This window comes from Colossoma macropomum, unplaced genomic scaffold, assembly GCF_904425465.1.
Source record: "Colossoma macropomum unplaced genomic scaffold, Colossoma_macropomum, whole genome shotgun sequence".
Classification (NCBI taxonomy): Eukaryota; Metazoa; Chordata; class Actinopteri; order Characiformes; family Serrasalmidae; genus Colossoma; species Colossoma macropomum.
In genome coordinates this window covers 35,116,807-35,134,913 of record NW_023494798.1, presented here as the reverse complement: position 1 = coordinate 35,134,913, position 18,107 = coordinate 35,116,807, and the positions used below count along the sequence as shown (strand labels likewise).

The following is an 18,107-nucleotide window of genomic DNA, read 5'->3' as shown; positions in this document are numbered from 1 at the left end:
ACATGCCTCCTCACACCCCGGGCCTTTTTTGGACACGCTGCGTCTCTCTCTCCGTGGAAAGACATGCTTTTGTCCTCCACGGAAGGACGAGTCTGGAAAGGCCTGGAATCTGTTCACACGCACACACGCTCGGCTCCGTCCACTCAGGGACAATGCAGAGTTAATATTAGACAGTAATTTATTGTGCAGTTGACAGAGAGACGGCTGCAGTGAGACGTTTGAGAGGAGGTCACCTGATCTCCATTCTGGGCCTAACAGCAGCATGAGTGTGTATACAGTAAGTTATATAAACCACAAACTATATAAACAATATAAACAACACTTACCATATAAACCATACAAATAATTTAACAATATGAACCAATAAATGAGAAATATAACCAACACAAACTACACTCACTGAGCACTTTATTAGGAACACCTCCTTGTATCTACACTCATATAGTCTCACTCTGTAGTTCTACAGTTACAGACTGTAGTCCATCAGTTTCTCTGCATACTTTGTTACCCTGTTCTTCAGTGGTCAGGACCCCACAGGACCCCCGCAGAGCAGGTACTGTTTGGTTCGTGGATCATTCTCACCACTGCAGCGACGAGACATTTAATGGGACGTAAAACGATAAGTAACGTTGATTTTTGGTGTGAAGAACACTCCGACAGAGCCGCCTACCTGAACGGCTGAGCTGGTCCTTTCAGTATCACTCATCTGTCGCCGTGTGGTCACGTTCAGTTTGAGTTAATGTTATTGAGGGAGTAGAAGGTTCCGCTGGACTCTTGGTGTGATGAGGCCTTTAGCCTTGATTTAGCCTTTAGCATAGCAGCCCGCTCACCGGGCCTGTGCGTCCACTAGCCCCACCTGCAGTGCACCTCCGTCGGTCAGCTGTATCACTCAGTAGCGGGGTCTCGCAGCCCGTCGCTTCAACCATTGACATTCAGCTGTTTTTCAGCCAGAGAAGCTGCTGTGTGCTGATGTGTTAACACCACAGGCTTAACTACATACTGCTCAGTCCTGTTTTTTAACTGTTTTGCACAATAAAAATATTTTACATCGACTTCAGTTGTTAAACATAGTTCTTATTACTAATTCTATAATAGTAAATACTAAATATATACAGTACATAAACAAAAATGTTTTCTTACACATCTAATATAATCCAACAAGTAAATGCCGTCTACTCAAGATGAGTGTTTTATTTGTGATGCAGAACAGATTTTACCAAAATAATATATATTTTAATATTGTGACTGTATAAATATCAGGACTTATGGGTGAGTTAGGTTAGAGTTGGTATCGGTATCGGCCGATACTAAAGGATCAGGTATCGATGCATCTCTAACAATAAGTAAGTTAGCTTTTTCCGTGACCGAGCTACAACGGTAATGAACGATACTCGACCAGATACTTCATTCATAACCTCAAAATTCAGCAGTAATATAATAACTAAAGTGGATATAAACCACATATAAATGTACACAAGCCAAACCCAAAGCTGCAGGTTCAACTGACACTACTGTTTCAGCACAACAGGGAGCAAAGTGTTCAGAGAAATCAGACAGACAGACAGACAGAGATGGAAAGACAGATTAATAGACAGAAAATCAGACACACAGACAGATTGACAGACGGATGGATGGACAGATCAATAGACAAAAAGACAGATGAACGTATAAATAGACAGATATAAGGATTTATAGATGGACAGAGAGACAGCCAGAAAAAACTGAAGAATGGTCATATATAAAAGAATGGATGGACAGAAAGAGATAGTGATAAATTAAGTCAGAATAGGCTTCTTCTTGTAAATCGTTAGTACTTGTAAAAACTGACCAAGCGCTTGTTTCATTATGAAGAGAGCAAAATTAGTCCAGTTTAACTGGATTTAGTGCCAAATACTGAATAGAAATCATTGTTTTCACAGTTTTGATGGCATTTTTTCTCTATTCAAACTGATCAGATGTTCAAAAAAGTTTGTTAAAGTATCACAATATTACATTTTTGCCATATCGCCCACCTCCATGGACTGATGGATGACGAATTTAGAAAAAGAAATGAACAGATGGAGGGATGAACCAATACAGTGGAAGAGCTGGACAGGGGGATGAACTGAACGGACGGATGGATAGGAAGAGAAGGATGGTTTTATTGTCACTTTACAGTCCACAGTAAAAAAGTAGGAACGTGTAAAGCTTCAATAACTCAGTAAATCAACATACAGCAGTAAATATAAGATTCATTAACATAAAATATACTTACAGTTTAAAGCAGCCTAATTAATAGATGGATGGATGGATGGAGAGAAAATGTGTGAGTAAATCAGCCTTGGTGAAGATTCCCCCATAACACTGAGTGCACATAGAAATCCACACAGCTCTGAGGAATAAAATCAGCCGCTTGGGAAGAAAAAGTTTGTGTTTTCAAATAACTTTATTAAAATTACTTCTTTCAACAAAGTAACTGCACATCCAGTCCAGAGAAAACAAAAACAAAGAAAAACAAACTGAATTGTATTGCACACGCATTTCAGCCTAACGACTGAAGAACCATGGGATCATCCGAGTCGTGATTCTGCTCAAAAATAGACCCTATGTAGAAAATAGGACACTGTGAATTCGCTCAGTAGTTTTCTTTTCTTTTTTCCATTTACATAGAGATCAATTCTTCACTAAATCATTCCTTATTTACAGATCAGTAACACAGAAGCCAGGGGGCGGGACGACTGTGGGCGACAGCATTTATACAGTAATTCAGCATGTAAACAATCAGAGGATATTAGAGTACGTACAACAGCTGCGAAATTAACATTACATCATCTGTAGGATATATACATACACTCATTAGCATATCACAAACCAGTGTTCTCCAATTGTGCTGTCCAGGCTCCGCCCACAGCTGCGTTCTTGCATTGTTACTCTTGATAAGTTGAAGAAGCTTCACAGAATCCCACTGAATCTAATGAGAAACTTGTGCACAAATGAGTTTTAGTCGAATTCTCACACTTTGAGTGCAGATTATGTTTCTTCTACACAGAAGACGACTCAGCGCTGTGGGTCTGAAAGGATGTGTAGCTGTTCAAGAAGAACCTCGCTGAGAAAAGGAGACGGACACATCAAACAAAGAAGCTGAACGATGGACTGACCACCCCAGAGTCCAGACCTCAACACCACTGAATGTGTTTGATTACTTCAGAAAATGATCAACCAGCTTCTAAGACTGAACTTTGGAGGTGTGTCTGCAGATTCTTTGAGGAACTGAAAGTGAGTCTCCTGAAAAGAACGGAAGCTGGAATAAAGGTAAAGAGAGACTCACTGAGACTCAAACAGCTGAGATTATGTGTAATTTTCTGCTAAATATATGTTTAGATGATGTACACACTTAAAGATGGTTCTTCAAGGGTTCTTTAGTAAAGAAAATGATTCTATGTAGAACCACGAACACTCAAAGAACTCTTTGCATCATGAAACGGTTCTTCAGACTGGTGGAGAACGTGCTGTAGATGATTCTATATAGAACCTTTTTTGAAAAGGGTTCAATACAGCACCAAAAAGGGTTGGAACGATAGAAGAACCCTTTTCGGTGCTATATAGAACCCTTTGCATGATTAAAGGGTTCTTTGCATCATGAAAGGGTTCTTCAGATTGACGTAGAATGTGCTGTAGATGGATTTATGTAGAACCTTTTTGAAAAGGGTTCTGTATAGCACCCAAAAGGTTCTTGTATTGTTACAAGCTTGACACTGTAACAATAGCAGAACCGTTTTTGGTGCTATATAGAACCCTCTTCGATATAGAGTATAATATATAGGCTCAATATAAGTATAAACACATTCTCCAGCAATCTGAGGAACTCCTTGATGATGCAAAAAAACCCTTTAATCATGCAAAAGGTTCTTCGAATGTTCATGATTCTATATAGAACCACTGTCTTTACTGAAGAACCCTTGAAGAACCCTTGAAGAACCATCTTTAAGTGTGCACTTGATGTCTTTTTTGACAAGAAATTAAATAAATGAACAGTGGTCTCTGTTGTAATACAGGTAAAGAGGGAAGAATTTTAGACTATTACTATTATTATTATTATTATTATTATTATTATTACCACTATTACTATTATTATTACACAAGCGTCTGTTATGTTTCTGCTTTTTTACTGAGGCTAAAAAAATATATACTGTACTTAATGGCCACGTTGTCTGGAAAGTAAATAAACAAGGGGTGGTCTCTGACTTTTGCACAGTTCTGTATAAAAGGTCACACTGTATATCAGCTATAGGTCATCTGTCGTCCAGCTAATGTTAGCAAGGCACCAAATCCAACCTGGCTAGCGCAGCATTTTAAATGGAAACGTTCTCACTGAGTTCTTATCAGTACAGAGCCCTGCTGGTGAGATCCCACATAAATAAAAGTAACACATGGCCACAACTTAGTAAGGCGTGGGAATGAGATAATTAAGTTGTGGCCATGACTTAGTAAGGCATGGTAACGAGATGATGCCTTAACAAGTCATGGCCATGCATTAGGATCTCGTTCCCATGCCTTACTAAGTTGTAGCCACTCATTATTTTCATTTATACAGGACATCACCAGTAAGGCTCCGTACATTGGGCTGAATGGGATTCTGAAAAGCTTGTCCAGCCTAGCAACAGTAGCTACGAAAGAATGCTTTTGTGGGTGGAGCTTGTATACATCAGTTCTGGTCCTGCACATTTTATTGATTTCTTGCTCCAATATGCTGAATTTAATTGGGAAACGAGCTAACGAGCCTTTAATTAGCCCTGTTTGGAGCACAAAAACACTAAAATTTGCATTATACAGTTTAATACAGTAGCAGAACTGGAAAACACTGCAGTTCATTCACACACCGCCTTAAAGGAAGACAACATGCTAATGCGGCTAACAATGATGAAGCTAATAGCCAGCAACTGGCCTAACAGACGCAATGCTAACTGCTGCCTATTCATTTTCATTTACTGTTAGCAACATTAGCGATTTGTGTCAGAACATCTCCTTTAAGCTTCGTTTACACCTGCAGTTGTACAGAATGCGTCCTAACACCCCTGTAGTTACAGAGTACGACACGCCCTCTATAGAAAAGCTCCAGCAAAGCACGGTGCGCAGCATCCGCCCATTCATAGTGTACACAGTTATAAAGGGTAAGAAAGTGCTATGGACTATGCTGAGGCTGTACATTTCAGTATAGGTCAATGGTACTTACACTGTAATAGAGTAACTACAATGGGAACGCGACGGTATCAGGCACAAAATGTACTTCTCCACATACGTCACATAGTGCATTAAATATTCACCTCCTTAAATATTACATATACTTCTATAGCATAGTACTCTGATAGGCTGATCTGTAGTGAAACGAACCAAGATTCATCCCTCGTTATCATCACATGCACACACACACACACACACACGCCCCACTCCTGTGAAAGCAGGCCCTGCTGAGTTGTTGTGGAGAATGAATATATAAATAAAAGTTCAGTGCATAGCCTCATCAGCAGCAAGTGACATGAGAACCCACAGGGCACCTAAACACGAGTGGATTTGTATGTGTGTGAGGTTTCAGGACATTTGGTGTATACAGTTGCTATGTAGACAAAGTCCGGTAAAGGTGTCAAGGGTATAAACGGAAAGCGACAGAATATAAACAGAAAGTTTGCTAAATATAATCAGTTTCGCCACTTAATGTATCAAACTAAAGGAACACACCAGCCTTAAAGGAACAGTTCATAATCCAATTTGCACAATTTTGCAATACAGAGCAGCTGAGACATATTCGGAGTCCAACTTCCGCTTTGAGCTGGAGAGTTTCTGTAAAAATACATCACCAAAGTCTCTCTTAACCACTTCAAACTGCATCTAGGTCTTTACCAACTTGCCGCAGATTTGTCCATGAGGTTTTGGATATAAAATAAAATGAAAAAACTTCAGGCAGCAACTTTAAATCAACAGTTGGTTTCTGAATACAGACCCTCAGTACTCAGAATGCTGATCTAGAACCAGTATTTGTGACAATGAGTGTGTTTAAATGCACTTAATAATCCGATAACTGCAGAAAATCAGATTTTGTCAGTATTACGATTAATGCTTTTACATGAACTTGAGTGATGAGATAATAGGGAAACTCCGGGGCTACATGAGTCAGACAGTAATCGGATTTCTGATTTATAACCAGCCAATAAACTTGCAGAAGACGACGTGATGTAAACATGATGTAAAACTCATGTAAATGCACTCAGTGGCTCAATGTCATACCGTGCTCTGAACCACACTGGCAAGTCTGCGCCACCTTAACGAAGACCTGGATACAGGTCTGTTAGAGAAACGATCTGGGCTATTTGGGTGACTACTGACTTCTAGTGTTCATTAGCAATGTTAGCCGTGTAATTCCAGTTATAAAGCAAAGAAGCAAATTTTGGACTCCAAACGTGTCTTGGCTGATCGACTATATCTGGGGAAAGTGGAAAATTGGATGAATATGATTTTAGGCTGAACAATTCCTTTATCTCTGTTTCTTGCACCAACTGTTATCCTTAATATGGATAATCATTTCCCTGTATTTAGAAAATATAGGTGCAACATTCAATTGTGCAGTGGATTCACCACTGCGGAGGGATCTTGCTGCGTGAGCATGTTTTATTTTGTTGAAGACTTCTTTGGGTCCACTCATCAAACCAGGGCCGCAAAATATATCGTTTGAAAAGCGCAATATTGGCCAATGCAATACTGACATCACAGGTCTGCAATATGCAATATTTTGGCCTCCAACCCATTCAAACTTTTTTGTGGTGAATCTTTTTTGATCAACATGTTTACAACAATCTAAATGAGTTTCTGTAGGTCTGTAAATGAAACTGGCCGATCGTTAACCATTTCAAGAGTATATCAGTATCGATATGGTATATTGTGTAGTCCTACATTAAACCTGATCAACACCCAAACCGTCCAGGACATCCTGGACCAGGTCCATTCAGACTGCTACAACAGAAACCTAGGAGGTTTTGTTTGGATGACCGTTTGACTCTTCTGCTGCAGGATGAAGTCCAAGCTGTGGTCCACACTCCTGAGAGGCATTATGTCCTTCTACAGAGCGCCAGCGAAGCACATGAAGACCAGGATGTGCAGGGTGAGCAGGTAAGCCATGAACAGGTAGCGGGATTTGGCTCGAGACGTCAGCATTTTAGAGCAGTACAAACTGCGGCCTCTCAGCCAGCGCCTGCACGAGTGGACTCCACTCTTCATCTGGAAGCAAAGACAAGAGTCATACAGGAAGGGACGTACCGGATATCAGGGTTACAAAGAATGAGAACTGAATCCCTGGCATGAGAACGAACTATGCACTCAATTAATCCACCTCAGATCATCAGATGGAATGGTAGCCACTGTCATTGTTTTTATTGGGGTCACAAATCAGAAGGCTTTATTGCTTTAAGACTAAAATGTAACTAAAAAATGAGCCCTGTGAAGTGAGTTTTAATGCCATAATTTGAAAGATCTGATGACGGAGATGAATTTTATTATTTTTTAAAAGTTTGTTTGTTTATTTAACATACACACCGATCAGGCATAACATTCTGACCACCTCCTTGTTTCTACGCTCATTGTCCATTTTATCAGCTCCACTTACTATATAGGTGCACTTTGTAGTTCTACAGTTACAGACCGTAGTCCATCTGTTTCTCTGATACTTTGTTAGCCCCCTTTTACCCTGTTCTTCAGTGGTCAGGACCCCCATGGACCCTCACAGAGCAGGTACTATTTGGGTGGTGGATCATTCTCAGCACTGCAGTAACGCTGACGTGGTGGTGGTGTGTTGGTGTGTGTTGTGCTGGTATGAGTGGATCAGACCCAGCAGTGCTGCTGAAGTTTTTAAACACCTCAGTGTCGCTGCTGGACTGAGAATAGTCCACCAACCAAAAATATCCAGCCAACAGCGTCCTGTGACCACTGATGAAGGACTAGAGGATGACCAACACAAACTGTGTAGCAGCAGATGAGCTATCGTCTCTGACTTTACATCTACAAGGACCACCAAGGTAGGAGTGTCTAATAGAGTGGACAGTGAGTGGACACAGTGTTTAAAAACTCCAGCAGCACTGCTGTAGCTGATCCACTCGTACCAGCACAACACACACACCACCACCACGTCAGTGTTACTGCAGTGCTGAGAATGATCCATCACCTAAATAGTACCTGCTCTGTGAGGGTCCATGAGGGTCCTGACCACTGAAGAACAGGGTAAAAGGGGGCTAACAAAGTATCAGAGAAACAGATGGACTACAGTCTGTAACTGTAGAACTACAAAGTGCACCTATATAGTAAGTGGAGCTGATAAAATGGACAACGAGCGTAGAAACAAGGAGGTGGTCAGAATGTTATGCCTGGTGAATATTTACTATTTTTAAACCATAACATGGTGAATCTGTGCCTCTGTATTGTATGTTATGGTAGTTAAACACACTTTACATGCAAGTTTATACGTTTCGTAATTTTGAGCATTTATCGCTGGTGCTATAAAAAGTTGCATCACAAATTACATTTTTTTAGCACTGATATAAAACTGCATAAAATGCTTCTAAAAAGTAGAAATTCTCAATAAGTGAAACAAACTGTCAATTTGAGTGTCAAAAAACAGAAGCAGCATGTAAAATGTTTACATTTTAATATACAGATCATCCATTTTCTCCACAATAATTAAGATTTCCACAAGAGGGCGCTATTAGAACTAGAAAATATTTGAACTTTTACTTTGAAGAAACCTACACCAGCAGGAACTCACAAACAACTGGAGTCATAAACGTCAAAACAGGATGCAAAATATTTTCCCATCTTAAGGTAAGGCTGTACGTAACTCAAGACTACATTTCTCCACCCTATATTAGCTGATCAGCCATCTCGCTTTCCAGCTGTTGATACTTAGTAGACAACAAAAATAAACAAACATCGCTCTCTGCTGCCCTCTAAAGGTATTACAGCAAATGAAAATGCACACAGTTCCTATTCTATTTGTAAAACTATGATTGTGAAAGCAAATAACGGTGCAAACTAGTTGTGGGCAGTATAAATATTTGCGATCATTTCAAATAATTGCAAGCGGGCAATTATGTAATAACTGTAACAGGCCTGCAAAAGCTTAAAGCACAACTGCAGACCCATAGCTGTGAATGCTAACTCAGGACTTGGTCGTTATGAGAGCTGAAGATCAGGTCAGGCTGATTTGCAGGATGAAGGATGGGTCAGTTAGTCTGTGTTATGATGTAGGTATGTGCAGGTGTACCTTGCGCATGAGCAGGTGTTGGTTCGGGTCTAAAATCAGAGCTTCCCACTCTGCGTCCGTCTCCAGCTGGATACTGAAGTCTCTCTGGGATGATCTGGAAGGGCTGGGTTCCATACTGAAATACAAAAAAACACAAACACCTTTAATTCTGACACGTAATCACACTAGTTGAATAAATAAAAAATAAATAAATAAAAAACAGAGTGAACGCACAGGGGCAAGGGAACTTTAAATAACATTTGAGGGCTCCAAAGGCAGAGGGAGTCTCTAATGGGTCAGAGTTCGGCAGAGTTTAGGTCTACACTTAACAATTATTCATATAATTGACTAATTTAACTGTTCCTCTTTAACTACTCCTAAATAAAATGACTGATCTAATTATTAAAACTTCTTTGGATCGTCTCCATTTACCACTGCCTTCACTGTTCTGTCTGTGCCAGAGACGTTATAATGGAGGAGACAGTTCACTAGTTGAAAAATGAACAAGAAATCAAACAGGGTGCTTAACGTTCAATAAATCTGTTTATGGAAAAAGTCCTGCCCTTCAATAAAAAGAACCAATCGGCTTTGCAGGTCTCGATGTGGAAAAACTGCATCGTTTAATTGCGACTTATTTGGTGTGTAACACCGTTTTAAGAGACAGGAAAAATGCAAGACTGTCTTCTTCGATTTCTGTACATTCTGGTTCGCACACTGCCCCCTAGTGGACACGTTCAATTGCGATTATGCTGGCAGGGACCTACGCAAAATGCAAAAACACCTGCACATGTTCACAGATACACATACATAGAGGCTTAAATCAGCCTTGAGTTATTATGAGTCCTAGTACCTCGTAACTCTCTGCTCAGCCAATCCCAGAGCTTCCTCAGCCGCCTCCCGCCTCGCCCTCTCCTCCTCCAGCCTACCACTGAGCTGAGACACATTCTGCTGGGCGGAGTCAAGCTGCAGCTCTGCTTCTGCCAGCCTGCATACAGGAAACAGAAGGGAAAAATAAACAGAAGTGAAAATATCTGCCGTTTTCCCTGATGCCTTTACGCTCTATGAATGCCCGGCGGACACCCACCTGCTCCTCAGTTCTCTGATGTCCAGCCCGTCCAGATCAGCCACAGAGCTGCTCCTTTCCTGAGGAGCTCCAGGAGCAACTTCCACATGCACAGAGCCCTGCTGTAATCAAAAGTTTGAACATCCCTGGTTAAATTCTATGTTTTGTTACACATCTTCTATAGAAAATACACTTCTGTACATTTTAAAGCACAATTACTGTTTCTTTACTGAATTTAATATATTGGAAAAGAATGAAACATAAACGCACAAAAGTTAAGGTACATTTGAAGTGGGGGATACGGCGTAAATGTAATTTCACAATACACAATGTGCCACAACATATAATATTTCGGATAAATCTGCTAACTTGTAAAACACAAAGTGGTGCCAAATTAAAAATATCACCTAAAACTTCTCACACAATGATTGTTAGTCAACATTTCACGTTCTGCGCTGCATTAAATCAATTAAACAGGACTAATTATGCTCTCTTGCTAATCTAACATGCAGTGGGGAAGTGCTTTTAAACACTGGCGATATCCCCCGATATACACAGAAAAGCTTACTGTTCTATATGTTAAGTAATTTATCATAATAACAATAAATACTGTCATATACAGAACAATTTTATTTTAATTCTTCCCAATGTGTTCAATTTCACATCAAACCACTTTGTTTGCAGCTCAACAGAATTATGCAGAAAATTTGGGTGGAATTCCTCTTTAACTTTCAAGCTGATACTAGATTTAACTGCCCAATTTTATATTAATGACCAGAGTCAATACTTTCTACCCAGTCCTGATTTGTCTGGACAGAGCAAATGTGCACTGATGTGGACTGGGTTGAGAATTTCTGACCCAATAGCAGCATGTGATTGGCTGGAACTCTATCATTTTCCCCTCAGTGAGAGCAGAGCTAAATACACTCAGATGGCTGCGTCCTAAAATGCCCCAGCAGGCTCACATGCATCCTGTAACAGCTCACATAAGTGAAGGTACCTGTGCCTGTGGGTGCTGCGAGTGGTGCTGGTTCTCCAGCCAGTAGCAGCGGTTCTGCAGCTCGCTGAGACTCAGCTGTGTGTCTCTCAGAGTCTGAGACACGGCTCTAAACTGAGCAGAAACTGCAGCCTTCTCTTCCACTGCCTGCTGCAACTGTAACACACATACACAAAAATGAAGCGTTAGTTCTGCAAAAGACTAATCCGGCCAGTTTTCCTAATTACTCCAAGTGTAGTCGATCAGCCGACGTTTGGTATCTGAAGTCGCTTCTTTGGTTTTAGCACGGGAGCTATGAGGCTAATGTAGTTAACAAGTAATGGAAGCATCCACAGGTTAGCATGGTGCTAACTGCAGGCCTAAATACTGACAGCTACCTTAAACCCTGGCGAACTGTTAAGCAACTGCTTTTCTCAATCATGCGACAGTATGCATGAGTTTTCTTTGGGGGGTGGGGGGTGGCGGGTGGGCTTGTTGGTAATTATTGTTAGTGATTATTATCCATCGATATATTGCAACTGGTTAGGGACACCCTAGCAACCACTTGGAATACCATTGCAACCACATAGCAAAACCCAAGCAACCACCAGGAATACCATTGCAACCCCTTAGTCAACATCAGAGACACCACAGCAACTGGTTAGCAACTCCCCAGCAACCGCTTGCAATACCACTGCAACCCCCCAGTAAACACCATATATATATAACAATATATTAATATTCTTCTTCTTATTTTTCACCAGGATTTTTGCCCGCTAACTACTCTTGCAGAAATCACGTCAAATACCATGGCAACGACCTAGCAGCCACCTGGAAGTTGTGCAACCACTCTTCATGTTCTTAGGAACCAGCCTTGTAACCGGAAGGTCGCTGGTTCGATCCTCTGAGCCGACAGTACATGACTGAAGTGCCCTTGATCAAGACACCTAACCCTCAACTGCTCCTAGGCGCTGTGGATAGGGCTGCCCACCACTCCGGGCAAGTGTGCTCACTGCCCCCTAGTGTGTGTGTTCACTAGGGTGTATGTGGTGTTTCACTGACTATCCGTGCTTTTGCCCACGGAAATACGCTTACATACCTTGGCAGTAGAGCCGGGCAATATGACCAAAAATGTTATCACGATAAAAAAAATTTCATATCGGTCATATCGATACACATCGCGATAAATGTCACATGATTATTTTTTCTAATTTTTGCTCCTGAGTGGTCAGCTGCTGTTTTAAACTATCCTTTATGGTCGGAACATGACAAACACTCACCAAACAGTGGAACATTTCACAGATCTGTCACGGGGCAGTGGGAGAAAGTTTCTGGTCGGCTGTTTTTACCAGCTGGAAAAGCACAGCCGCAATTTTTGTAATATTCATAATTTAACAGATTATTTTAGCTATCTGGTTACAAGTGCTAAACTGTTTAGTTTCTCAACAACATCAACTTAGCATGAACAGCAAACATTTGCTGGCTCGGTACGTCAGTGATGGATCACACCGCCTTACTGCGGTCACTCCTACCACATCCATATCAGAGTATATCACAGTATTCAGACACCAGATAGCAGACGACTGGGTTTCTCTATTCTATCATAGGGCTTGAGGGGTGAACTGCAGTATATCTGACGCTCACTGTGTAAAAGGCATTATCTGCAGTGTGATTCTCAGACCAGACAGACAGAGTCCTCCTTTTAGGTACGTTTAAACTGAAATCAGTGCTTTTTTTGTATTGTTTGATCTACAGTAACATCAATTCGCCGTGCTGTCTGATTGACTGAGCGCTGCTTCAAGTTAGCCAGCTACTAAAAACAGCTAGCCTGGGAAGCTAACATTCTCCTACTCTCCACTGCCTCACATACAGAATCCTCAGTTTACTTTAAATCAGGGCTGTAATTTACATGAACCACTTCTTTCTTTCACTTTCGTTGTTTGTGAATGCACTAATACTAAAATATGACTGAGCGCTGTAACAGTGCTGTAGTTGAGAGGAGCAGACGTGATTTAACGCTGCTAAAGCTGGTTAGGATGTGCAGAAAGAGGTGAGTTCACTGTAGGACAGTACAGTTACACCACTGACCTCGTCACTCACACTCGGTCACAGGGGAACAGATCGCTGGTCGCTCCACTCAATCAGGGAATGTATAACTCCACGTTTCAGACGTTGCTAAAGTATATTTGATGACTCATTTTACTCGTCCCCCCTCCCTCTTTAATCATGTCGAAGAACTCGGAAGTGCGCCCTCTTGTGGCGAGAGCAGAGTAGTCTCACTTTCCTTGAGGCAGAAAATGCCACCAGGGCTGTCGCTAGAACGTGGAATTGTGAGAATGGTGTATTATATCGAACATTTACCGAACATTTCTTATATTTCTATCAAGGAAAGTTATATCGCAATAATTATCGTTATTGTTTTATCGCCCAGCCCTATTTGATAGCTATGTTAGCCCTTTAGCTCCACTGAGAAGAGAAGCAAACACAGATGGTAACACAGCTTGCTGCAGCCGGCAGGTAAAGGAAGAAGTACTGAATGTTTGAGTATGATGGTACCTTCATGTTGAGCTGCTGGAAGCCCAGGTCTCTCTGCTGAATCTCCACCAGGTAGCGCTGTAGATGACTCTGAAGTTGAGCTCTCTCTGTCTGCAGCTGCAGCAGCTGCTCTGCGGACACATCTTTACCTGTAAGAGCCGCTGATACCTAAAGAAAAAGATCCAAATTTGAGCCTGAAATAATATTCTTTCCATTACTAAAGCAGCGCATTTAGTTAAAGCTATACAATGAACAAAATAAGCTTCATCAGAACGTATTCGGCACTTTATTCAGTAACCATTTTCATCACGAGTGCAGAACCCGAACATGAAAACTGTGTGATTTCTAAGGATGTCCAGTGAGGGCAGCAGTGGCTGCATGTTCCAACCAATTATCTAATCAATACTTCATTACAATTACATCAGGTGTGCCGGTGATGGAATTTAATAAATAAATGAGCTGGAGATGTCTATGGGAAATCTGGAACCAAACTTTATTCTTTTCATTAGCTCAGCTCATAAGATCTACTTTTTTTTTTTAAAATAAGAAATTACTGTCAATTTTTTCCAATATTTTATGTTTATTTGCAATTCTTCATAATTCATGGTGTTTTTACAAGTAAAGACTGTAAAAATAATGTGCTTAGGGGCCTAAAATGTTTGTACAGTACTGTATATATGGAAAAAAACAACAACCAACATGTCTTGGGCTGTCTATATTCTGGGAAATAGGAATATTGGAGTTTTTTTTTCCCCCCAAACTACTGCTTTAAAGTATTATAAATTTAAAGAAAACTCCACTTGCAGTCCTACCTTGCTGGCCTCTCTGAGAGCTTGACATTCATACTGCAGTTTAGTCCTCTCAGACCTGAGGGAGAGCAGAGATTGATCATGACACCTGACACACTTCCATGAAATGTTTCTGACACATTTTCCTGGTGCTGACGAGTCCCAAAAGTCTGGCCAGGCTTCGCCAACTCACCATGCCAAGCATGCTGCTGATCATTTCCTCTATGAACATGCCAAAGCCCCCCCCCCCACCGATACCTGCTGCTGTCCAGTGTTCTACCTAAACTTGGTCTACAAAACCCGGTCTACACAACCACGCTGCACTTTTTCTGCTGGGGGTGCTTCGTGAATGGACCAGAGTAATGAATGAGCCCTTTGATGTCTAGAATTATTACCTGCTGCTTTGCTATATATTTAATTAACATTATGATTATTTAAAAGTAATTACAGAATTACTTGAGTTACAGATTTTTTTTCTTTCTGCAAAACAAGACTACACACAATAATTACTTCATCAAAATAAATAATAATGAAATATCTGCCCTTCTACTTTAGTGTAAGAAGAAAGTTTTGAAGCATACACGTATCTACATAGACATAGAGAGATAGACAGATGACAGATAGATATGTAGACTGACAGATGGTTAAACACTTGAATAGATGGATTGACAGACAGACATGTAGAAAGAGACAGGCAGACAGTCAGGTAGACAGACAGAAAATGGCAGACATACAGACATATGTAGATAGAGAGAGGCAGCTAGACAGACAGGTAGACATATGCAGATAGAGATAGGCAGACAGGTAGACAGACATATGTAAATAGAGATAGAATGACAGGTAGACAGACGGGGGCATTGTTACAGAGAAACTTGCAAAATAAAATAAACAGTATACAATAAATAGAATAAAATAAACAAATTAATAAATATAGTCACTGAAGAAGCATAACATTTGCAGTGTTAACCAACAAACAGGACAGTAAGAAAACGGTCTGAGTCACTAAACAATCACTGGTACCACCACTGTATGCAGCAGAGCGGATCAGACTGAGGATAATTTAGTCCTGAGGGTCAGAGCGGGCATATTCACCATGCCACATCTGTCACCAGCACTGACAGATTTACTTAGCTACTGAAGAGGAGCGCTGTCAGCCCCAGAAACACGACACCCAAATGGCATTTGCTGCATAACACAGGAAAGGAAAGTCTATGGCAACTCTCTGCAAGCACCAAATTCATCTTGTGCCGACAGGAGGCAGAGGGATTTTTATCTGTAATCTCTGATGAGAGGTGCTGAGTATGAACTCAGTTAAGCATATCCTGTTCTGCCTGGTAAACAGACCACTCTTCACCCAGTATAAGCATGTGGTAATGAACGCACTGTACGTATTCCTTAATTATATTATTTTCAACATTTTAAAATAATACTGAATTTTTCATAATACTAATCGCTGTTGAAAATGGGAGACTTCACACAATGACAGACTCCACTGATTTGTCTTTAGCTGCCCTCAGGCATCAAAGACCCCCCACACTACAAGATTTACCCAGAACAAAACACCACATTTTCAGATTATGCTGAAGAACCCGACCGCTGAAGAACGGCCCTGTATCTAAGAATGTGAGATCTTACCAAAGTTCTCCTGAACAAACCTGACTTTAGATCAAACCAACCATTGCAGGTAACAGCGAGGCACAGATGACTGTGCAGCTTGTGTGAATTGTGTGAAGCAGCATAAGAACGTTAGAGAATGTATTTTATTTGTTTTTTACAGTGCAGATTTGGATAAAATGATTAACCTTCCATTCAGCTCAGCTCGCAATAGTTGATATGTGCGTGTGTGCTCTGCTGTAAGTACGCTGGCACAATATGGCTACCACTTTATGTCAGTGTTTCATTTTTTTTGTACTGTTTGTGTGTATGTTGTGATGTTTCCCTGCTGGCTGAGAAGTTTGCCAAGATATCCAAGAGATAGCGGCTGAGAGCGATTTTCTAGCTGTGGCTAAGAGGCTTCTTTTGCTGGCTGTTTGGGTGACGCTACATCACAGCTATGATGCAGCCTGGACCTGCCGCTTGAGTGATGCTGCATTGAGGCTACAAGGTTCTCTGGATTGGGGACCTGATAGATGTGACATAGCAGCCTGGGCTGGCTGCTTGATTGACGCTGTACTGCAGCTGAGGGGCTGCCTGGACCGGCAGTGTTCGGCTGCGTGAGCAACGCTACGCCACAGCTATGTGGCCTCTCGGGCCAGCTGCCTAAGCGACGCTACGTCACAGCTCACGGCTGCACTTGGGAGACACTGCATTTCAGCTATGAAGCTACCTGGACCGGTGATGTTCAGCTGTAGGAAAATGCTGCCCCTTCGCGGCTAAGGACATTTTCAGCCTTTGAGGCCTCCCGGGCCGGCCTCCTCTGTGATGCACTGCAGTTTCAGTGTGAGAGTTTTCCCCACAGAGAAGGACACTTTCCAGGCCAGCTAAGTGACTCTAAACCATGGTCAGTGAAATCCCCCAGCTAGCTGTGGGAACCGTGGAGTTGTATTGTGCTGTGATGATGATGAGTTAATGATCTCTAACATTTAACAGATTGGATTACTCATGCCTCCCACCACAGACCAGTCTGGGAAGACAATCGTCCAATACCTGCCTGAAACTGGAACACTTTTTGCAATTGTCCGGAGGAATAAATCGATTAGATCAGATAAAAGATTATCCCATGGGTCATCAGAAAAAAATTACCTCCGAATATTTCAACTAACTTTGAGAAATATACATTTTGCTACACTGTAAAGTGAGCTACCTTTACAGCAACTATAGCAGTATTAGTTATTACAGACAGCCTATCTTAGCTCAGGTTTTCTGTTTCTGCAGAGTGTCCATGGAAATAGTTCTAGTCTGGATTCAAGTCCGGACTTATTGATTGTGAATCTTTACAAAGCTGCAAAGCTAAATGACCTGTGAAGATGAGGGGCATGGCTATGCCGTGCAGTGCTAATATAGCTACGCCTCCACCAGCTTTAACTATCAAAAAGAACTCAGATTTAGGAATCAAGGGTTATAGGTTCACAATATCTTTTATACCACAAACAGTTTTTTGTTCTGGATGTTTATTTAGAGTGCTGGAAAACTGATCACAGCTACATGACAGTGTGACTGGTCTACTGCAACAAAATGAAATACACAAGCAATACTAGCCCGAAACCAAAGCTCTATTTGGTTTTAATTAGAACAAGACTTGATGTGAAACTTACCTCAGCTCTGCCAGTTCTGCTTGGTACCCGCTAATATCTCTCTCGCACTGCAACTTGTGAGCTTTTGCCTGTTGGAGCTCTCTCTGCTGGTCATCGTACTTCTGCTTCAGCTCCATCAGCTCTGTGTTCTGGGACCTCAAGTTCACAACCTCCTTGCGCTGGTGAGAAAAGAAGAGATTCTCTTTAGGAATAAAAAGAACACAACACACAACAAGCCAAACCCCCAAAC

At 41.4% G+C, this 18,107-nt stretch overlaps 1 protein-coding gene across 1 annotated transcript in view; it reads right to left on the bottom strand.

Moving 5' to 3' along the window:
• Positions 1–3,676: 3,676 nt before the first annotated feature.
• LOC118817986 (golgin subfamily B member 1-like) overlaps positions 3,677–18,107 on the bottom strand; it is an 81,816-nt gene continuing 67,385 nt past the window's right edge. Inside the window, 8 exon segments of the mRNA XM_036585061.1 lie at positions 3,677–7,248; positions 9,284–9,398; positions 10,113–10,247; positions 10,347–10,447; positions 11,326–11,478; positions 13,858–14,004; positions 14,649–14,703; positions 17,879–18,036. Of these exon segments, the coding sequence (XP_036440954.1) occupies positions 7,090–7,248; positions 9,284–9,398; positions 10,113–10,247; positions 10,347–10,447; positions 11,326–11,478; positions 13,858–14,004; positions 14,649–14,703; positions 17,879–18,036 (1,023 nt within the window). The 3' untranslated portion in view covers positions 3,677–7,089.